The sequence below is a fragment of the Olea europaea genome, chromosome 10 (assembly GCF_002742605.1).
Source record: "Olea europaea var. sylvestris chromosome 10, O_europaea_v1, whole genome shotgun sequence".
NCBI classification, from domain to species: Eukaryota; Viridiplantae; Streptophyta; class Magnoliopsida; order Lamiales; family Oleaceae; genus Olea; species Olea europaea.
The window spans coordinates 32,842,645-32,867,229 of record NC_036246.1 but is presented as its reverse complement, the minus strand read 5'-3'; the positions used below and the strand labels follow the sequence as shown (position 1 = coordinate 32,867,229).

Genomic DNA, 24,585 nt, shown 5'->3' with positions numbered 1-24,585 from the left:
GCATTTTAAGTAAATTTTTAGACTTACCAAGCATGCAACTGGATGATCTTAGTTAACGTGTGAGTAATTCTTTGTTGGTATTTCTAATTTAGGATTTGGGGAGAAGTATTTTTAAAAGTTAAATCTCTATAGATATTTCGAGTAACAATATTATATTATTATCTAATATCATTTATTATTTGAAATTTATGAGTAAAGTATAATACAAGTTTCAAAATAAACAAAATTATATTTAATAAATTATGCAATAATATATAAAATATATTATATCATTATAATAAATCGGATCGAATTGATCTATATTCATATTTACTTTATTTAGTTAACAGGTTATTGGATTCAAATTTTCATCGAATTATTAGACTGAGACTCTAAATCCAACTCCCATTAATTTTTTCAGATTTGGATCGAATTTGGATCAAAGTCCAATCCGTTGATAACCCTATAATAAAGTGGTCTATGAGTTAACATTTCATGTTTTTATTCTTATTTTATCTAGATTTATGAATATAATATATAATCCCTTTTTCCTTTTGTCTGCTATTGGCGGGGACTTACATTTATGAAATGTCTATTTGTTTAAAAAAAGAAAAAGAAAAAGGAAAAAAAAAAGTGGACCTAAGTTTTTCATTTAATTTTTGTTGACATTTTAGTCATCAGCCTTCAACAACATTCTAATGCCACCTTTAAATTCTCAAGTACAAGTTGAAATGTCACCCACTACATAGCTAATAACCAACATTTTCCTATTAAAATTTGATTCATTTCAAATCAAAATAGCTTTCAAATGTCACCTTTAAGTTCTTACGGACGAGGCCTTTATTTCTTTTTAAAAGTTAATTCATTCTGAATCACACAGCAAATAAAATTTTAACTTCCAACTAGGTACCAATTAAAATTAAATAGCACATTAAGCCCCCGTTTGGCCCCTATTTTCTAGAAGTGAAAATAGGTGGAATAGTATTTTTTTTTTAAAAAATGAGTGGTTAAAAAAGAAAGAAAAGTTCTCGTTTTACTGTAATATTATTTTATGGATGATTATGTGGTTAAAAATAGGAGAGAGAAAAATAGAATGTAATGTAATAAAATTTAATGGGGACCAAACGGAGGCTAAGTATTGAAATCGATACGAATATTGGCCTTATAAAAAATTACATAAGAAAAAATTATATGAGAAAGAATTCTTATAATGCACAGTGACTTAATTACTATTTTTTTTATATAAATATTATCGTAAAAGACTTAATATTTCTTAGTATTATTGAATCTATTATTAGTCCATAGTTTCCTATCCATTTTTTTCCTTCTTCATTACCCTTCATAAATGTTCACTAATCATAGTACCTGCTGGGCTAGTATCTATACTAACATCGAAGTAGATATAAACAAGCTTAATATAAATTTTATCCGTAAATACAGATATGAGATGTGTACTATAGTAAGGTTAAATTACTGTGGTGTACAGTATCCATGATAAAGAAAAGCCATCCATTTTTTTCTTACAGAAAACAAATCAAGGGTAAAACGGTGACTTCATCTGCCATGTTAATTTTGTGCTTTCCTATCCACTTTACTATTAAAAATGTACATTTTTTGTCTTTGAAGATATCTCCTTAGTATGAAGAATATGACAGAAAAGAAAAATTTAGAAAACATAAGATTAGAATGACCTCAGGATATCCTTAATAAGTTTTAAGACGACGTTGGCATATGAAGCTCCCTCCAATTTTTCAAACATGATCCCATCCATACGGGCTTGAATTTCACTCCAAGATGCCATGTCTTGTAGCAACTCTTTAATTGCAGTGTCTGCTTCAACTATGGAGTTTCCTAAGCCACTTAAGACTTCAGGTAGAGATGAAGAAGGCCTCGAAAGCTCAACAAGGGTGACCTGATGTTTAAGAACGCATTTAAAATGCCAAAAGTCGAAAAACATGGGGGACGGGGATGGGGACGGGGATGGGGACGGAGGACATAATATGTTAGAGTTAACATGATTCATGCTTGATGAAAAGTAATAATAAAGACAATTCTTTTACAGCCTACATTACAAGAAATAACAGCATTGTACATATGTCCAATAGTAAAAACACAATCAGTTGCCGAACTTATTGGGTATTTTTTTTCAGTTAGGTCACCAAACTTTAGTCAATCAACTCAGATTTTTATTTAAGTTTTAGGCACTTGGTTTACCTTCTGAATTAACAACGATGATAATGTGACATGAAAACATGTTCTTGCATTATTTATATCGTGCAAGTCGCTGCAAAATGCAACTAGTAAAAAAATGTGTTGCGCAAGCAGAACTTGTTTAACAATACAAGTCTTCACATAGCTTGATGATAAAACAGTGTAATAATAGATTTTCCATACCACATCATCATTAAGTTAACCACGGAAGCATTCAGTTAAGTCAGCAGGACAAAGTTGCCTAAACTGAAAACAGAATGAACTCAGTGACTAGCTTGGAACAAAGAAAAGTTCAATGAGCAAAGTGAATCAATGCTATAAGAGGGTGCCCTAACACGGTTTTCAACAAAACAATACTGCATGACACTTGGTGCATGTTTGGTAGGTGATAAATTAAAATTGAAGTGATTATAAGTGGTGGGTCCTTTTTGGAATATGTGAATCATAAGTGGGTAGTAGTTGTGGGTCTATAAAAAATATCTTTGACTAGAGTGATTAAAATATGATCACCTCCTAGACATGGTCTTAGTTTCTGCATGTTATCCTGCCAAAATACTTGCAACACGTACGTAAAGCAATTAAATGCGCAACTGGAGTGAAGGAATAACCAGTAATAAAAACAAGTACGATTACAATATTTATGCAGTAGCGATCCTCACGTTGTTCCATATTCTGAAATTGTCAAAGCTTCTAACCATAAAATTAGTAGTTAATATCCAAATATACTGACTTCCAGCATTGATTAACTCATTCAGTATCAGTTGGGACCAAAATTAAATTTGAATCAATTAATTACTTTCCACATGCCATAATGTTGAACCACATAATTTAAAAATTAAGCTGTTAGAAATAGAATTGTTTTCAATGCACTCCCTAAAAATCGGACCGAATTCCTTTTTTTCTTTTCATTAATCAAAGGTCAAAAGGCCTGTCAAAAGTCATATGCACAATTTTCATAAATAGGTGACAGAGAATTTAAACTCAAGGCATGTCTATTATGATATATTGAATCACCTCATCTAAAAACTTGAGCAGTTAGAGGAAGACAAATTTATTTATTCAATTCTATTTCAGCACATACTATAATACTAGCTTTAGATCATATTTATAATTAATCCATTACACTATTCAACTTTCTGAGATGCAACAATCTAATCTCATTTTCTTGGAACATCCCGTGTACATAGCTGGTTCAACTTCATTTTAGGCCCTATTCGACCCACATTCTTTCCAAAAAATACATTCTTAAACAGTAATTTGACATCATTTCAACCACACATTCTTCAATAAAATAACATTACACTCAAATTCAGAAATTTTCTTATTTTTTAATTACATATTTTGCATCAATACACTATTCCAAAATGTATTCTTATGAAAATAATGTGGCTGAAACAAGGGCTTAATTTTCAAGATCAGTATCAGAAAAACTTCATGCACTCAGTCTCAAACCAAAGGTTGAATTGTGAGAGACGAGCTCCACAAATCTAAAACAAATATAATATTATTTAAACTGACCTGTTCATCCAGTGGTATATTAGCCTTTTGTTTCGCAATTGCTACTGCTCGAGAGAGTCCCCCAATAGCATCGACAAGACCTCTTGAAGCTGCATCACTCCCGGTCCAAACTCTTCCCTGCGCTACTTCTTCCATGCTGTCTACCTGCAAAATGATCGCTCAAATTAAGTTGCCAATAAAATTGTTGATATCCCAAAATGTGTTACATCAAAAAACATACTGTCATTGATCTGGAAAAGGCTGCCTTGTCTCTGAATTGTTTATATGCATTCTGTGCTGACTTCGCAAATAGTTCCGCTTCATCTGCTCTACAAATAATAAAGACAAATATTTTGTGGAAACAGGAACCAATGACAAATAAAACAATCAAAGAATAACCTAATCTAGAATATTTATTTATTTATTTTTAAGAATGTCTTATTTCTTGTTAACAATTAATCAATGAGGCCCCCCATGTGATTTTCTACGTTCCAATACAAGTTAAAATGGAGAAAATGAAACCATAAATTGACATGAGTTGAAATAGCAAAATAGGGCATTCAAGGTTGAAAGGGCCATACAGACCACGCTTTCAATTGCTAGTATTTACAATGGTTTGACCGGCCAAATTACTTAAACTTTAAAACTCAATATTTTTTGAATCAACCGAGTGACGATAATAAGGTGAGAAGTATAGGAGAGAGAACTGTAGAGAGAGAGAGAGGAGGGGGGAGGAAATGACAGTTGAAGTGATGGAGATAAGTGGAAAAAGCAATTAGAGTTTGGGAAAGAATGCAAAGCTTTCATTTGATTAGATGACGTTGCGTATATTGCAAGCTATCATAATCAGTTTTCAGCCTATTTCTATGCCTTTAAGTGTCTTATTTTTGTTCGTGGTGTTTTATAGTTAGTACTTAGGAACAGATCTCTAAAAAATTATCAGAAAGATTTCCCATGGGCAGAGCAGGAGTTATTTTGGTTTTAGCATGTTCAGAATTACTATGGCACCGAACTTAATTTTTTTTCCAAGTTCCAAGATGTGCGGAGGCTTTTTCAAGCCCCTATGGATTTTTAGGAGTATTTCAGTTTGATTAGTAATGAAGCTCACCAAAATTTGACAAAAAAATATGCCTACCTTACATGTATGTAGCCCGTGGTATTCCAGGATTGATTCCTATATCTTTTCCTCTTACCTTCTTTCTAACTACAACCTCATATGTTTTTCCAACCCTCAAAATACTTCAGGTATCATAGGATTAGAAGCAGCTTTATCCATATTAACACACATTCAGAAATAATAATGAGCCAAGAAATGGCAATTTGGCTCTCCTAGAACTTTAACAAACATGATTGTGAGTACCTTATCACTACATTGTCTTATAGTGGCATATATAATTTGCAAGTCAACATAGAAGTACCTGAATGGTCTCTGTTCAGCAGCAGTCAGCTCTGCATATCTTCCTCTTGATATTATTTCCTTATTGAAGCCGATTTTTTCATATAGTGTCTCCAAATTAAACTTCCCTACGTGAAAATTAAGAAATATCAATTCTATTATAACCCAGAAAAAGACTTGTTATGCTTGACCAATGAACTTCAAACACGTTCACCCTTAACATCAATGGTCAAGTTTTTTCATGTATAGATTGAAGGATTAGTGCTAAATTTATGGAACTTATACAAACTCCAGACAGTATTGACAAAAGAAACATAGGGCCCGTTTGGTAAACATTAATGTAAAACTGAGAATGAAAAATATAGCCGTTACGAACTCCACACAAGAGATAGAAAGTCAAATATGGTGGCTTGATGTGATGGATAACGATCATATTTTTCATTTTAATGTGCAAATAATGAGAAACAAATAGGGGCATAATAAGAAAGAATACAAAGTGGGGAGGAATCAGCAGCATAAAAGAGTGACTGTAAATGGAAAGATGAAAGAATAAACAAATTAGAAGCATGAAAGGTAGCTAGTTGCACAAACTTCAGCGCTCAATGATCTAAGAGAACTAGGATGACGCAGAACAAAAATATGAAGAAAGAACAACGTATGCACTCCTACATGTCATAATGGTCCAAATTCTCAATCAAATAACTGAAATAACGTTAATGTATTTATTTAAGCATGGTTGTTTAATTCCACAATCTTTTTAGAAGCAAAATCATGTCGAGTAAAACTTTAATGTAACTATTTTTTATCAAACGATTATGCTTTAACTCTTAAGCATTGTTTACATGGAGACAAAGTAAAAGAAAATTTAGAAGAAGTGCTATTTAGATGAAAGTTTGTTAATCAAGGGAATCATATGTGCCATAAGCCTCAAATGTGCAAAGTGAAATAATGCAGCACAAACTTCATCAAAATGAAGTGCCTGTTATTCAGCAAATATCAAGGAAGAAACTTTCTGTAAATTTCAGTTGTTGTAATTTTACCTTGTTATAACTCGGCACTCAATAAATTCATTTTGAGAATTTATAGGTATTTCAGCAGTCAAAATATCAACAATAGGTAATGAACCAAGATAAAAATTAAGGGTCCAGATAAACTTCGTGCTTTTCTGGACATTCCTCACCTCACTTTGCAGTTAGGAGCTTCTCTGGTGCAATTTTAACAAATTAGGTTCAAGCGAAGTCACAATTTACTAGGACAGCAGGATCTTAAGGTATCTACACAGATGCTGCAAATTTAACTAGTTCAAGGTTCCTTTAACTCGATTATTATAATTGCTTAAATACAAATCTAATTTCTTTAAGATTCAACCCATACTCTTGACATGTGACCATCAATGACCCAGCAATTGTTATTCACTTTTACTAGTAAAAGGACAAGAGTTGAAAATTTGAACCTCTTCAAAAGAAACAAAATTTTAGACAGCTCTCACTTATTTATGTCCAACTAACTTCAGCTTCACAAGTTTCTTGTAAGAAACAGAAAGTACAGTTGTGAGGTCTCACCTGTCACAACTCCAATTGAACCTGTTAAAGTGAGATTCTCAGCTACTATAGCCTGAGCGGCCATTGCCATATAGTAGCCTCCACTAGCAGCAACATCAGCCATTGACGCAATTACAGGTTTGGAGGCTGCCAATAGTTTGATTTCCCTCCACATTCTTCAAAACACAATAACACTAATCAATGAACAATCAAACCATTTCCGGTCCATAGAAATCCTATCCTTAATATAATATTTCTTTTTCTTAATTCATCCTATGATCAATTTATACATGGAATGCAGATAAAAATAGTAAGAAATCCACATTCATTCATAAAACCTTCGAACATGAATGGAAACAATGCTGCATGGACTTCATCACTACAGATGGTCACACATTTTTTTCTTATTTTTTGATGTATACTGACGTAAGTACTGCTACTCCAACAAATTGTAATTGTTCGTTTGGATTTTGCATATTACTTACCAATAAAAATAATTTATAATAGACATCTTTTCACCGTCCGGGCCATTTCTGTAAGGAAGGGATATTCTACTTAGCAGTTCGGTTTCACAAAATTACAGAGATAAATTTATTCCGTTTTTTAGGACAATTTTTGAATGAATAATATAGAATCTTCATTAGGCTCATAGTGGTTAACACGGGTCTATGATCCTAACTGGAACATTGACAAAAACACATTCTGGGAAGTGTTAGTAGGACTATTTGTGATGGGGGTGGAGGCAATGTAGTGAGATTTGTTCATGAGAAGGTTATCTAATTCAAGGCTGACTAAAAGCATGGAAACATTTGACAGTTTTAACAACAAGTGTGAGTTTAGTGATATTCCCTTTCGAAATGCTAGGTTTAGTTGAAGAGGATGTGGTCTTATGTGACTTAGGTTTTTGAGAACTTTGGGTTTGGGACAAGAATATCCAGATAAAAGTTTGGAAGTAAGGGTGAAGGCAATGTCAAGTAATTTTAAATCATTCTAGACTCTTCTGTGAAATGGGGTCCCACTAATTTTAGGTTTGAAAGCATGGTTAGGGAACCCTCGTTTAGGGCTGAGGTAAAACATTGAAGATGGAGTGAAAGAGGCACTTCTTAGCCCGGTTGGAGGTCTTAGATCAATTAGATCGAGGGTATATTAAAGGAAGAACTTAGACAAGAAAGTGTTAGATTGCTAAATAGGAAAGAAATAACTTTTAAGCGAAAAATGAAATATGGAAGGATCAAAGATTGAAAGAATGTGAATGAAAAATTGGAGGAAGAGCAGGGACGGATTCTTCATAGCAATGAAGATATTTGAGAGAGATTATATTTTAAAGATGAGAGTAAAGAGGGGACAGTAGGGCCTGGAATGGTGTCCTATTTCGATGGATATGAAGTAATGATTAAAGACCACCTTTTGAACTAGAGAAATTCAAGGAGTAGTGTTTGATAGTTATAGGGATATCTCTGGGTCTGGATGGCTTCTATTTGGGTCTATTTCAAGATTGTTCTCGTAAGATATGAGAGAGAATAGTTTTTTTTTCCATTCATAGGAAAGATACACATATATATACACATTCAGAAAGCTATATTAGGAAACTATGCTACTTAGGAAACTATAATCAAGCTATCAATCCCTATAATTAAGCATCTAATTACGTCCGTAACACTCCCTCTCAAGTTGAAGCATGGATATTAATCATGCCCAACTTGTTACAAATATAATCAAATCGAATCCCAGTTAGAGCCTTTGTGAAAATATCTCCTAGTTGTTCTCCAATTTTCACATATCCCGTAGAGATTACATTCTGTTGTACCTTCTCACGAACGAAATGACAATCATTCTCAATATGCTTAGTTTGTTCAAGAAACACAGGATTAGAAACAATATGAAGAGCAGATTGATTGTCACACACAACTTTGCTGGTATTGAAGCCTTAAGATCAACTTCAGTTAAGAGCTGATATATCCAAATTATCTCACACACAGACTGTGCCATAGCTTTATATTCTGATTCTGCACTAGACACAACATTTTGGTTCTTACTTTTCCATGAGACTAAATTTTCTCCAACAAAAACACAGTAGCTAGTAGTGGATCTTCGGTCAATTTTGAACCTGTCCAATTTGCATCTGAGAAACATTCGATGTGGGTCCATGATTTCTGTACGGTATTCCACATCCAGGAGCTCCCTTTAAATAACACGGGATTTGTTCTAAAACTGTCCAATGATGAACTGTTGGAGAAGACATGAATTGACTTACAATACTAACATGATACGCAATATCATGACGGGCTATGTAAGATAGTTTAATTTCCCAACCAGTCTTCTATACCTCTCAGGATCTTCAAATAAATCACCATCTTTGGCAAGTTGCAAATTGGGAAGCATTGGAGCATTGCTTGGCCTAGCTCCCAACTTTCCTGTCTCAGTTAACAAGTTAAGTACATATTTTCTCTGAGATAGGAAGATGCCTTTCTTGCTTCTTGTCACCTCAATTCCTAAGAAATACTTCAACATTCCTATATCCTTTATTTGAAATTGCGCATGAAGAAAGACTTCAGAGATGAAATTTCCACAGTATCACTGCCAGTAATAACAATATCATCAACATACACAACAAGAAGAATAATGTGGATTCGGACTGTTTGTAGAAGACTGACTGGTTAGACTTACTCTTTTACATTTCAAACTTTTCCAGCATGACTAAATTTTCCAAATCAAGCACGTGGACTTTGTTTCAAACCATATAAGGATTTTCGAAGATGACACACTTTCCTATACTCCCCCTGAGCAACAAACCCAGGAAGTTGCTCCATATAAACTTCTTCATGGAGATCACCATGTAAGAAGGCATTTTTGATATCCAATTGATGTAAAGGCCAATCATGAGTAGCTGCCATAGAAATGAATAAGCAAACAGACGTTAACTTAGCGACAAGAGAGAAAGTATCAAAATAATCCACACCATAAGTCTGAGCATAGCCTTTAGCAACAAGGTAGGCTTTAAGCCTAGCCACTAATCCATCAGGATTGACCTTGACTGCAAATACTCATTTATACCCAATAGCCTTTTTTCCTTGCAGGTAAACCCACTAAATTCCAAGTACCATTAACATCCAAAGCATTCATCTCCTTGATCATAGCTTCATGCTAACCAGAATTGGATAAGGCTTCATGAACAGTTTTTGGAAGAGTCATAGAGTCAAGGGAAGCAATAAAAGAACAAGAAGACGAAGACAAGTGATCATAAGATACAAACGATGATATAGGATAAGTGCACTGACGTTTACCTTTGCGAAGAGCAATAGGTAGATCAAGATCACTGGATACTGAATCTTATGCCAAAGAACAGGTAGGTGCCGAACATGGATCGGGAGGGTCTCGTCGTCTGAAATACACATGGCGAATAGGTGTTGGTGGTGTGGGAGCAGTAGGTGTAGAAGCAATATTAGTTGACTGGTAAGTGACATGATAAGCTAACAGATTACATCCTCTCCTTTACTGGATGAAGTATAAGAACTGAGAAAGAAAGGAATATGCTCCAGAAAAGTAACATCAGTTGACACAATATATTTATCAAGACTCGGGCAGTAGCATCGATAACCTTTTTTTAGGCGCGAGTAACCCAAAAAAATACATTTTAAAGATTTGGGGTCTAATTTAGTTACCTGGGGACAATCATCACAAGTATAACATGTACTACCAAATATCTTAGGTTCAATAAGAAACAAGAGTTTAGTAGGGAACATGACATTGTAAGGAGTCTTACCAAGAAGAACTAATGAGGGCATTCGTTTAATTAAGAAACAGACTACGAAAACTGCATCAGTCCACAATTGTCTAGGAACATGCATTTGGAACAAGAGTGCCCTGACTGACTCAAGAAGATGTCTATTTTTTCTTCTAGCCACACCATTCTGAGAGAGCGTGTCGACACACAAGGATTGATGAAGAATACCATTCTGAAGTATGTAAGTTCAAAAAGAATAGGAAAAATATTCTTTGGCATCATCACTTCTCAATGTCTGTACAGAAACATTAAACTGAGTTCTAATTTCAGCATAAAAGGCACTAAAATGAGAAAATAATTCAGAATGATTTTTCATTAAATAAAGTCAAGTCACACGAGAAAAATCATCAATAAAGGTAACAAAATACTGAAATCCAGTTTTGGACACTACAGGATAAGGACCCCAAGCATCCGAATGAACTATTTCAAAAGAAAAACTAGCTCTTTTATTGACTCGAGGAACAAAAGACAGACGATGATGTTTTGCAAATTGAGACGACTCATAATTAAAGACGACACATTTTGAAACTGAGAGCATAATTTCTTCAACAAAGATAAAGTGGATGTCCTAATCGACAATGTGCTTCAAAAGGAGTTAAGATGCCTGAACATGCAATGGACTTGGGCACTTAGGTATCCAGAATATAGAGATCACCCAATTTATGTCCTTCACCAATAATCTTCTTCGTCATAAAATTCTGAAAAAGACAATAATCAGGAAAAAAATGAAGCAGAACAGTTGAAGGTCTGTGTAAACTTGCTCACAGACATTAAATTAAAAGAAAATTGTGGCAGACTTAAGACAGATGATAAAGAAATTAATGGTGTTGGATTAATAGTGCTAGAGCCGAGAACAGAAGAAGTAGAACCATCAGCTAAAGTAACATCGGAAGGAGATGTATGCGACTAAAAGGTGGAGAAGAGACTAAGATTACTTGTCATTTTGAGGAAGATGAGAGGAGACGTGTATTAGGTTTACCTGTCTCAGCAATGGCAGAGATAGGATGAGATGAATTCTTTAATGCTTCTTGGTATTGAGTGAATTTGGCAAATTCATCTGCAGAAACTATGATGGTCAGCCCAGAAGACGAGATGGATGCAGCAGTAGTAGCTGCAACATGGGCTGAGTGAGACTTCTGAGATTTATTTTGTAATTTTCGGCACGAGTATTTGGTATGACCCGGCTCATGACAGTAGTAGCATACAACTCCCCCTTCATTCTGGCTTCGATTGACTTGACTACCTGTACCCCCGCCTCGTGTAGTACCTCTATTATTGCGATTGATAAGAGCACTAGAAGTTTGAACAGATGAAGCAACAAAATCACTAATATTTGTGTGAAGTACTCTAGTAAAAGTTTCTTGCAGAGACGCAATCTCAGCACTGGAGAGAATCTGGGATTTAGCAGTCTCAAACTGAGAATTAAGACCTGCTAGAAAACTCATTACAGCCATTTTGCTCCCACTGGGTTTGCTGAACTTTCACATCTGGACTAAAAGGTAACAAGACATTTAGTTCTTCGTAGATTTTTTTTTGAAATTCATAAAATATGCTTGAAGAGACTGATCTTGTTGTTCAACACGGTAAAAACCCTTACAAACTTTATAAATCTGTGACACACCCCCTTTCTCAGAGTACATAAATTCTAAATATTTCATTAATTCCTTAACATACTCACAGTGATTAATCAAGCTGATTATCTCTGTGTCGATGGAATTACGGATTTGTAAGAATAATCGAGCATCATCTCTTAACCATGCCTGACGAGTATTATTCGTTGGTGGATCTTTAGTAAGATGATTGTCCATAGAAATACTCCGTAGATAAATCCAAATTGTCTTACACCAATCTAAATAATTTGGACCAACTAACTTATGCTCCGTGATTTTGGACATCATTGGAATAGCATCAGTCATGACCAAATTCTTTTGCTTGTTAGCCATAAAAACAAACCACAAGATCCAAATAACAAATCACTGCCCAACAATAAGTCCAATGCAATAATAAAAGTCCAAAATTACTATCCAACAATATGCTGAATTATTAAAGGGTTAACAGCCCAAAACAAACCACTCATGGCCCAACAACAAGCCCACTGCAATAATAAGTCTAAAATTACTGCCCAATAATATGTAGAATTATTACAGGTTTAACAGCCCAAATCAATAAGAAAAGCCCAAAAATATTAGCCTAACAATAGGTTGAAATATTAACAGCCCAAAATAAACTTCACAAAACCTCTAAATATGCAGCCCAATCTTCTTTTTCTCCAGACAAAGTTGTCTCTACAATCTGCTTATGATGTCGTCGACCAAATTGAGGAACAAAGCTGCTGAAAGATCAACCCAACCAAATCTACTGCTAATCTCTAGGTGAAGCCCAAAACCAAAAGAGACTAGAATCCCCAACAACAATCCAGAAGCTGGATTAAATCGATAAAATCAGAACTCGAAAAAATTGACTAAGAAAATTATGGAATCAAAGGTGGTTCTGATACCATGTAAGATATGAGAGAAAATAGTGTTTTTTTTTTTTTTTCTCAATTCATAGGAAAGATACACATATATACACATTGAGAAAGCTATATTAGGAAACTATGCTAATTAGGAAACTATAATCAAGCTATCAATCCCTATAATTAAGCATCTAACTACGTCCGTAACAGTTCTAATATTACAATGGGTGACTAGATGGAATTTTTTGATGTTCATGCAGAATGGTTTGTATCAATTCAAAAATGAAATTCGAACTCTTTATGCCTTATCCCAGAAAAATCAAAATCCAGGAAAAAAGGTGATTCTTGCAACATTAGCCCTTTGACCAGTTCATACAAGATCAAGGGAAAAAGCATTAATTAAGGATTTAGTGAAAGAGGCAAATTTTGGATGTAGCATTATGACAAGATGAAATAATTATTGGTCAAAATGTGAAATAAAAGACAGTATAGAAAAATACTTGTTAAGGCAATAAAATGCACCATTCTATAGGTTTTCAAAACCTATAAATTTTTATTCAATAAAAAAGAACACTTACAAATCAGATGCAAGAGCATCCCCTCCAGGACTATCAATACGAATGACAACAGCCTTGTATACTTTTGAATCTGCAAAAGTCTCAACAATATCAACCAGACAAGAAAAAATATACGTGATCAAAATTCAAGTGTAAAGAAACAATTCAGCTATATTTTAATATTTTTACCCCTTTGATTGAAAAGAAATTTATAAAATAACAAGAATGAAATACAAAGGCTGGGAACAAGACTTCCTCGATGGCAAAATAGAAGATGATAAAATCATTTTTGAGCAAATAATTCATTCTGGTGCTGAGGCAGAGTTCAAGCCCATGGTAAAGGGTATTGTGTGAGCTTCTTTGGTTAAAGATTATTCTTGATGATCTTAAAGTTAAAATGAGGAGGACCAATGAAGTTGCATTGTGAAAACAGGCTATATGTCCAACTTGATCCTACAGAATACGCGGAAGTTGGCAAGCGGTCCATCAAAGCAAAGTTAGATAGTGGCTAGATTTGCATTTCGTATGTTTCAATGGAAGGACAAAAACAGATATTTTGATGGAATGACTTCCAAGTCAAGCCGGATGATAAAAATAAGCAGTAAATGGACTATGTATTCTCTAGTGTGAGGAGCAGTGTTAACAGATCAAAATCCCTATAGAATATGGAAGTCAATGGCTTGATAGCTGTTTTTCAAATATAAGAAATTGCTTATTTCTTCCATAGTAGTTCTGATTGTACAGATTCATTATTTGAAAAAAAAAAAAAAATAGTAATTCACATATTCAACTTCAACTTAACCTGTTTATGTTCTAAGGTATTTGTTCTTTTAATGTTTTTGAATTTGCTCGAGAGCTATTAATTTGTGCTAGTTGGTGAATGTATTTTCTCTGTTTCTTAGTGGTACAGGTTCACTATTAGAAACTCATGTCAAGTTACAGACTACTTCTCAACATTTGATCCCAATTTATTCCTTCTTTTGATGCTTTGCGCAGAAATTTCATATTATTCTCTATTGTTCAGCTAGTGTTGAGTTTTTTGATACACAATAAATCCAACAGTGTCGGATTATATTTTATAGGCCGCGGCCGATGAGTAAAATATTTATCAAACAATCAATTCATGTGCTCGACCTGAAAACAATGTGGGCTACTAATTGCAACTTAATTGGTTTTAATGGTGTCTTGACCCAAGTTCACTTACAGGAGGGCTTCCTTGTATCGCGGCCCATTACTTTGTCTTGGCACAACCTTTTGTGTCTTAGCCCAATTGGTAATATACCTAAAGCTATATATACCAACTCTCTTGCAAGAAGCCGTGTGTTTTGCCCTTGTGTGAGAATAGAGAAAACGGTTTCTTCCTTGTAACCTTATTCAAGTTCTTGCCTTCTTCTACCTTCTCTTTGCCTTTGTGGCTTGCAAAACACCCCATATTGTTGTCTCTTTATGGGTGAGAAAAGAGGAATGCAACCATAAGTGGATTGAGTTGTGGGTTTGAAGCTTTGTTTGGTTGGTTGGTTGATATATTGATTAGTAAGTTTAATCTAAGTTCGGAATCCACGAATTGAAGATCCATTCCAACATTTGGCCACTGTTTGTTTCTCATTCTTTCCCCATTAAAATAAAAAATATAATCGTTATCCATCACATCAAGCCATCAAATTTGAATTTCTATCTCTTGTGTGGGGTCCATAACGACTATATTTTTCATTCTCATTATTACCAAAATGGGAAACAAATGGGGCCTTGGTATCAAAACAAGGTTGTTGGTCGATTTCTGGCCCAATAACGGTCAGAAATTGGCCTAAAAATTGGCAAAAAAAATCAAACCAGAAACTAACCAGTCTTTTAAATTTTCTGCTAAATCTGTTTGCATGTTTTTCGGTGAAACCACTTGCCTTTTGGACAAACTAAGACCACCGGTGTGTTCAGCAGACCGAGGCGCATTGGGGTGGGTGGCGCGTGGTTGGAGCGACAGCGCGTGGAACTTCGGCGTGGGCGAGTGGAGGCACGTGGGCCCTTCTTCGATGACAGTCTCTTCATGCAGTTTCCTCCGGATGACGGGACGGACCCTATAGTGGTGTTCGTTTTCAGTTTTGGGTGCTGTTGTAAAACTTGGACAATTTTGCCCCTCTGTGTTAGAAATTTAATTTTGCTCAATTGGTTGCTGGTGACTTTGGGGCGAATGGTGATGGTCCTAAAGTAAAAAATTCGTGTTTCTCGCAATTTACGGACTCAAATTGGTCCACTCTAGTTTATTAGCTTATCTCAATTTAAATTTCAACATTAGCGCGTCATCGTGTGGGGTGGCAATAGGATTGTGGTTACCGTAAAGGGGTAACATTGCTTGTGCTAGAAATTTAGGAATTATTTGCTCTGTTTCAAGTGTTGGATTTAATTGCAAGTTAGTAATTGCTCCAGTATTCAATTGTTTGCATTACATGAAAATTTGATTTTTTTGTTTAACATACCTTCGTGTTGCCTTGATTATCCTGTAAGAACACCTGGACTTGACTCGTTTGAACATTCCATTAATCTAAGATCGCGAATCTTACGAAACCCTTGAAATCTAGAATGGTGTATATTACGACCTTAGGATTACTTTGTGTGACCTATCTGTACATTTGGTTGTTCTGTTTTTTTAAAAATGTCTTTACATTTCGAAGTTAGTATTTTTAATATAAAATGAGATTTTTCAATTTGGCAACAAAAGATGAAGGGCATTTTGATCCAACAAAAAGTTTCAAAAGCCATAGACAATAAATTTCCTGCAAACTTAAAAGAAGTACAAAAATAAGAATATGATGAATTTGCTTATACTTCAATTATTTTACACCTATCTAATACTGTTTTGAGAAAAGTAGGAAAACTTGATTCTACCAAAGAACTTGGGCAAAAGTTGGAAGATTTATATTTGCTCAAGTCTACTTCTAACAAATTGTATTTGCTTAAAAGATTTTTTAGTTTTAAAATGGATCCTTCAAAGGATCTTGATGACAATTTGGATGTCTTTAACAAATTAGTTTAAAATATTGTTAATTGTGAAGCAAAGGTGTCTGAAACATATAAAGCCATTATTTTGCTTAATTCCAGGCCTGATTCATATAGAGAGGTTAAGAATGCAATTAAGTATGATATGGATACTTTAACACTTGATATTGTCATAGACCCACTTAAGAGTAAGGAGATGGAGATTAAGACTGAAAAAGAAATTGGTAAGTTTAATCTGAACCCAGAATTCACAAATTGAAGATCCATTCTGCAACAGCTAGGATTCCCACACACGTTTAATTGTTTTCTGATGATGTTTTCATTACATGTCCTCACAAATTACATGTCCTTTACATCTAAAAGGAGACTAATTAAAGATTTCGTATGTAGACAGATATTACATACCTCTAACACTGCGAATTTTCTCAATGAATTTCTCAGCAATAATTCCTGAGCCGGACACGCTCAGTGGACTTGGTGTCCTGCTAATGCTTCCAGAGGCTCTTATTATGGCTATCTTGTCTTTATAACCTGTCAAGCCTAGAGACCAATTCCTAACTCTACTGTACTTCCTGTAAGCATAAGAAGGATAGATCATAAGCATAGAAGGATCATTTAGACACAAGACAGGTTACATTACAAATAAAAACAATAATAATTAAATTTATCTAGTTATAATTTTTAAGATAATACACAAATAATTAGCTTTTTGCTTTAAACACAAGATAGAGAACAACCCTTCTAATATTCTCCACCACAAACTTGATCCATTCGACAGTGTCACTCCACCAATTAACTCTATATACTTCCACAGCATAAGTGTGTATGATTTAATTTTCCAAACACTTCCCACTCCCCCAATCACAGCCTTCGACAAAACTTTATGCTACATAGAAAACCTTTAACATACTTGCCCTAAAGAACCTCAGTAAAAAAATCAAATCCCTAAACACCAGGTTAAATCCACCAGACGACATTTCTTCTGTGTCTTTGCCTTCAAATGCATGAAACCTTTGCAGCATCTCTAACCTATTGGCTACCAAGACTGAAACGATCAACAGAGATTTGTACACGGTTGGCAAAGATGAGTGCCTATTAATAAGAAGATTCATTTTCCATTTGGGCAGATAAATCATTTTCCAGCTGGCCAATCTCCTCTCAAACCTCTCAGCAATTGGATTCATACCTCTAACAATTCGAAGCGAGACCCTGGAAGCATGCCCTACACTGACCACTCTGGTAACCAAAAATCTCAGCCAGATCATTTAAATTAGGGACCTTACCACATCTTCAGAAAATAAAGAGGCAGAAGAGATTTCTCTTCTAATATTTTACATCTAATTCATTCTTTACACCTTGTTTAGGATTATTATCGTGAACTTAATGTCTATCCACAAAAGAAACAGAAAGCAAGACGAGGCGAAGCAGTCAACAAATTCTCTAAGAATATGGTATCAGAGCAATTCTCTTTTCCCATAGGGACCTGGGACTGCAACATCAAGGAGAGTTACAGCAATCCTTTTTCGTTTTCATTTCCTAATACAAAAGGAGTTGGCAATACTTTGGATATTTTGACTAGGTTACAGAAGCTTCTAGGGCTTCTGCTCTAGAGTTTTTCACTTAAATTGAAGAGTTTCAATAAGGTAGCAACCTCTTATATGTGGTGGGTTCCCGGAGAAATTCTGGAGACTCAGCAACAGCAAATTTACCTATCTGGGTGTGCCCATATTCATAGGGGCAAAGCGAATTTTCCCATATGATGACCTTATCCAAAAGGTCAAGAACAAGATGTCAGGATAGGCAAATAAATTATTATCATATGGAGGTCATATTACCTTGCTGAGGTCTATTTTTTCCTACATTCTACTTTATCTACTTTCTGAAAATCCAGTTTGCGTAAAATTATTCAAAATTACTTTAGGTTTTCAGGCGAGGCAGGTGACCGATTTTAGAAACTCGTAGTGCTAGTCACATAAACATAGTAGTGCTACAACAAAATTATCTAGCAAATATGAAGATGAAGAGATTTTAGTGCGGAATGTGTATCCTCAACAAAAATGTCTAAGATAAATCATCTACGACTTCAATAATCATATTTGACCCATCAAACCATATGCTATCGCCGCACTAGATTTAACTTACAGCAGATAATAACGAGCAAATGAGCTTTAATGTCAGGATCATTTAATTGACTCAATATGAACTAAAGTATCTGAATTGAAATCCTGACACAGTGTTCGATAAAACCGGAGAAAGAACAGCAGTCTCATGACTCTCATCTAAGTATTGGATCAAATAATGGAAACAAAATTTGACAGAAGATACCTGTAATCAACTGTAGGCAGAGTTTTGATACTTGGAAGTCCCAGTCGCTCTTTCAACAGTGAAATAATCTTATATACAAAAGTTCAAAAGAAAGTATCTGGATGATCAGTCAGATGAAGAGAAGCTGGAATTAAAGTTTAGAAAAAATTCAGCTCCCCACCCTACCCAAAAAGCAAAGGGCAAAAATGGACTTTAGCTATCTGTGCGTTACTACCATCTGGCAAACATAAGAGATGAGCTATGAATAAACCAATGAAATACTACATAGTTTAGGCCAGATTTAAAGGAATAAGCATTATTTTTTGTTACTAAAATTCCAATGGTTAATGAAAATGTCTTCTTTTTTCCCAGAAAATGAATTGCTATAACCAGAATATCCAGAACATGGTGATCTAAAGCAACAAAGTTTATAAAATGCACCAAAACTTGTAACAGAACTATGTTCTTCATCTTCAATCATATATCTGTCAAAAGCCATAACATAGCAATGTCTTCGTGCATCTGGCTCAGCAAAATGCAGGATTCTTTAGATGCATCATACTGGATTCATTTGACATGACACTATGTAGTCTCTCTGACCTATTTAAGGGCTCAGTCAGTTTCATAAAGATTGTCTTCACTGACTATTGTCTTCACTGACTAGCAGAGAACTTAATCATAACATGTGTTTTCCAGTAGAAAGTAAAGTAAGGTAGGATATATATTCACGAGAAATAAATTATGAATTTTAATTGGCGCATCAACTATTTGTTGAGCGTCAGTAACTTGTATTCTCAAAATTCTTTTCATATGTTGCAGGTTAAAGAATATAAATCAAAACACAACATATTTGATTAACATTAATCCAGAGTATCCAAAATATTCACCTATAGAATTTATCCTGACTGTCCAGCCTAGTTTAGATTTGGATTCTCAAGATAAACTAAGGAAATCTGTACTATTAAAAATGCTTCTTCAGGTCTGGAGATTAAGCAAACCTAGTGGCCAGAAACAGAGCAAAATTCCAAGGTCTGTAATTCTCAGTAGAAGAACATAAATAATTTACCTCATCATCATATTTTATATCTGTTATCCAGCAATTTTCTTTCAATCTTCCAACTTCATAAACTCCTTCATTGACAAATTTTTCTATATCTTCCTTTTTCTTTCCTGCACAGGAAATAAAAAGATACCAAATAATAAGGTCGATTACGTGATAGTCAAACCCAACTAAGAAGTGCAAAAATACCTTTGGCAAGAGAAATTTTGTCAAGCCAATTTTCATAAATGTTATCAAGCAATGCAGTCAGCATTTCACGGTTTTCATCTGATATAGTTTTACGTGCTAGTTGATCCCCTGCACTCTTGTATTTACCAATCCGCTGAATCTGTGGCTCAACCCCAACTTTCTCAAGGACACCTACAAACAATATATGATGCCACTCCACTTCAATTGAAAATGCTCAATAATTAAAATCATCTATTTTTTGACCCCTTTAAGAAAATAGTGAGATGCTTCAGGTACAGCTAATTCCCTAGTTTCATTTTATAGGTATTGAGATAGGTGGATAACTTAATTGTCTTTAGCATCGACTCAAGCTGATAATTGAAGACTGAAGTCTGTGGCATGAGAACTCCAAAATTAATATGCATGATATTTAACATTTTTGACAACCATAACTTTCAAATATGGCATTAGAAGTCGTTATATTCTCTACAAACAAAAAAAAATCTTGGAAATTGAATTTATCAATTTTAGGTAATTTGTAAGGATAAGGAAATTTTCGGCCTTTAGCATCACCCTCTGTAGTTTGTCATATCAATTCTTGCTACAAAGTTTAAGAAGATTCACCTCTAGTTCAAATTCAATTATACCCTCTAATCTATCACCTATTCTAATATGAGGTGCAAACTATGTAGACGTCATTTTCAGATATTTACTCATCGAACTTTAGAAGATGTAGATGTCACTTTCAGATATTTACTCATCGAACTTTAGCCCCTGTTTGGCCCCCTTTAAAACTCTTCAATTTAATTTAAATTTTTTTCTCCTACTTTTAACCACACAATTTTCAATAAAATAATATTACACTCAAATAAAAAACTTTTCAACTACACAATCTTAAAAAAAAATACTATTCCCCTCATTATAAATTCAAATAATGGGGGCCAAACGGAGGCTTAGAAGGTAAGTTTGGAAGCTAAATCCAGAAGTACTTTATTCATGAAATACTTAATGACATCCAAAAATAAGTAGTGTGACAGAAATATGACATAGATGGACTTTGAATTTTGTGGTGTTCATTCTCTTTCATGTAAATGTTCTTAATAATCATTTACATATAGATCCTCATGTCCTTATAAACAATGTGCATTTTCTACTATAAGTGGTCTTGGATTACAAATTAATAATTTCAAGAGGTTTAGTAATGTTCACCTCTAGTCGTCGTTAGTTATTTAACACATTAAATATACTTCTTTATTGCTTTTGCCCTATTCCTTCCATGTCTCCAAGTTAGCCAATTACATTGGTATCCACATCTAACCTCAAGTAAGGATAATCTATGTTGATACTATCTTCTTGTATCTTTTATTCACCAAAAAGTAGATCTTTTCAAAAACCACCGTAATCAACTCACCCCCAAGGAATGATGCCGAAACAGTCAACCCATACAACTGAAAGTAGGCACTTGGTGGGGCATAAAGCTCTTCACAAGCACTGCCAATGTAATATTCTTTCTCTCCACACGCAGGCACATAACCGACAATGAATTTACCTAAAAATTACAAAAAAGAAAGAATTATCTTGTCATTTGAAGAGAAGAGTCAATAGTAGATTCGGAGTAAATGAGCACTGTTAAGGGATAAAATCCCGTATCAAATAAAGATGAAAATATAGACTAATTTATAAAGATTTGGATTACTCCTCTTAATAAGGTTGACATTTTAAGATGGAACACAAGTCTTAACAAGCATAAAAGCTATATTGTAGTAAAAATCAAAGCAACAATGACAGAATCCTCAGTCAATGAATCTGGTATAATAATGCAAAAAGGAAAATCCAACATTTCCTCAAAATATTTGCCACACCTTATAACAGCTTTATCTAGTTATATATTTTGACGAACAAGTTTAAAAAAAAAAGGGAGTGCTAGCATGTAGTACAATATAAACCAGGAAGGTCATAGTTGTGCCTGAACAAATTTTTTAAAAATATATGGGCACGTGCATGTCTGTTTTTTAGAGCCACTGGCATAACTAGAAGTCTTTAGACATATGTTCCCACAATAACATGATGCAACATGCTCTTTTAATTATGTAAATAAAATAACTTTTTACATGAAATTATTCATGTAAAATCAATGAACCAATGAAAATAAAATAAAAAATATTTCATCTAAAACTAGTGACATAACGAAAACAGTGATCTTTAAAAGCAAATGTTTGCCTAGGAAAGACCATTTGTGTTATGTTACATAAGTTCGAAGCCCTAAAAAGGTTGGCACCCCCCAAATCTTTTGTTCTTTCCTTTTCTTTTAGGGCACGATTCAAGAACACTAGTAAAAAATTATTTGAACATGCACCCTAAAAGTTTTAAACAGTACCTGACTTCTTAAAATTCAATATGTGCCTTCGAATTTCTTCAACTTTTCCCCACCCACAACTCAATGGTTCAATGTGGAGATAGATACCCACAATACGAGGATCATAAGCTGCTTTTATGAAATTCTCACAAATTTGAGGTAAAGATAATCTTGAGGAGAAACGGCTCTTCAGCTGATCAGATATCTGTCCATGAAAACAGTTGAAGAAATATTTTTAGAAATATCACCTAATTATTAAGCCAAATTCTAAAACACAACAACAGAGGAATGTAGTAAATAAACAACTACCTCCTGATTTTTATAAGAGTAAATAGCACATTAGCCTCCTTCCACCAACTAGATTCCACTAATAACACCACCACCCCTATAGCCAAGTTACACTCAATCCCACCCCAAGACCATCAGATCTTTCCACTGAGTCACTAAATGACTAAAAAGTAAAAAAGCACACATGCTTAAAGAAGCATATTAATCAACCTCTCACTTTGACAAACAACACAGTATATACCTGATCAACATTGTAATTTGTAGGAAAAGATTGTGAAGTGGGGTATTGAACTACAGAACTAACAAAAGTATTCTAATTTTTACTAGTTGTTTCGTCAGCATTTATCTTTATCTTGAGATAACTTTGGCAAAAATCTCATACACACTAGTCAAAATAATGACCTTAAAATCCTTAATCTTCTTGCACAATGCCTTTCAGAAACAGGGATAACAAGAGCAGTAATACTTTTCCTAACCACCCGATTCACATAATACTCCTTAGGATCTTCCTGTGACCACAATCAAACAATGTCGCATACATCGCCCTACTAGCACTGATTGCACCAACTAAAACAACCACAATCACAACTTCTCCTATAAAAGAAATAATAACTCTGCCCCTTCAATGATTTCTCTATGGGAAACACCTAAATTTTCAGCCTTCGCATCAATTACAGAATAATGTTTTCACTTGAGTCAGAGAGAACCAAATTTACTAAAATTATGAGAATGAACATTCGAACAAAATTTCAATAATTCAGAAGATTTGTTTATAATTCTAGCAATGAAAATTCGGGAAAAACAAAAGTTGTTAACCTCGCCGCGTATTCTCATGGTAAGAACACTGCCTTTCTTCACTCGCTCCCAAGGAAATGCAAAAAGCATCTTGAGCTTCACTGTAAAACTCTCCCAAAGGTCATACTTCCTGAACACAAACTCTCCACTCGGATACTTCTCATCATTATAGACCCCAATGCTTCCATCATCATTACTATCTCCCAATTGGGTTCCCACTTCAATTTTCCCATCTTTATCCGCTACCACTTCGTTTTTATCCACATCGAATGCCCGGGTCGAAAATCTACGAAATTTGAGGGCATTTTTTAGCAGAAACTGAGGCTCCGGTGTGGGAGAAAAGCTTGAAATGCGGTGTTGAATCGAGAAAGGTCTGGAGATAATTGAACTACAGGTGTAGATGTGAATCATCGAGGAGCGAGGGGTGCTGAGAAGCACAGACATCCTCTGCACAGAGAGGAAGCGTGTGCTGTAGAAAACAGAGAGGTGGCAGTGTGGGAATCAGTTATTCATGGCTGACTGATAAGTGGCCATTTTTGGGAATTTTCAAAAATGGTTTCTAATAATATGCTAGTGTTAAATATATCCTTATATTTTATTATTTTAAAAGGGTTAATTTAATTTTTTGCCACTGGACTTCCGGTGAAATCACAATTAGGCACTGAACTTTAGTTTGACCAATCATCTTATCAATAAACTTCAATTTATTTTTCAAAAATGGTTTCTAATAATATACTAGTGTTAAATATATCCTTATATTTTATTATTTTAAAATGAATTTAATTTTTTTGTCACTGAACTTCCAGTGAAATCACAATTAGGTCATTGAACTTTAGTTTGATTCAATCATCTTATCACTAAACTTCAATTTATTTTTAGTTTTACTCACTTCTTTAGACCATTTATTAAAATTAACACCTTTTTACCCTGCTAGTCCCATGTTCCCATGTAAATATGCCATATAATCATGTTCTAGTAGCAAAATCTTTAGAATGAATCAAATTATGAGCGTGCTCTATAAAATTATGTAACATTGATTTTTAAACACTATTTACTTTCAAATTATGTAACATTGAAAAAGGAAAGACACATCATATTGCTTTTAATTTTTAAATTTCATGTTAGACCATAACGTGGAGTTTAGTAACAAGGGTCATCATAGTAGTAAATTGAAGTTCAGTAATCTAATTGAGGCAAATTAAT

General features: G+C 34.3%; 1 protein-coding gene across 1 annotated transcript; it reads right to left on the bottom strand.

The window, feature by feature from the left end:
- Window positions 1-1,397: 1,397 nt before the first annotated feature.
- LOC111401883 (serine protease SPPA, chloroplastic-like) lies at window positions 1,398-23,925 on the bottom strand. Its single transcript, XM_023029848.1, has 13 exons — window positions 23,404-23,925; window positions 22,321-22,504; window positions 21,355-21,492; window positions 19,965-20,135; window positions 19,782-19,885; window positions 18,737-18,804; window positions 16,817-16,983; window positions 13,442-13,511; window positions 6,646-6,800; window positions 5,106-5,211; window positions 3,929-4,016; window positions 3,709-3,852; window positions 1,398-1,891 (listed from the first exon to the last, which is right to left on the bottom strand). The coding sequence occupies exons 1-13, from the start codon at window positions 23,824-23,826 to the stop codon at window positions 1,661-1,663; spliced, it is 2,049 nt and encodes a 682-aa protein (XP_022885616.1). The 5' UTR covers window positions 23,827-23,925; the 3' UTR covers window positions 1,398-1,660.
- Between the last annotated feature and the right edge of the window lie 660 nt (window positions 23,926-24,585).

Coding starts and splice junctions, on each gene's coding strand:
- LOC111401883 (XM_023029848.1), bottom strand. CDS start 23,826: ATGTCTGTGCTTCTCAGCACCCCTCGCTCCTCGATGATTCACATCTAC. Junction 21,493..22,320: donor ATTGAATTTTAAGAAGTCAG/GTACTGTTTAAA, acceptor TGTAATTTTTAG/GTAAATTCATTGTCGGTTAT. Junction 13,512..16,816: donor GAAAATTCGCAGTGTTAGAG/GTATGTAATATC, acceptor AGACTTTTGCAG/ATTCAAAAGTATACAAGGCT.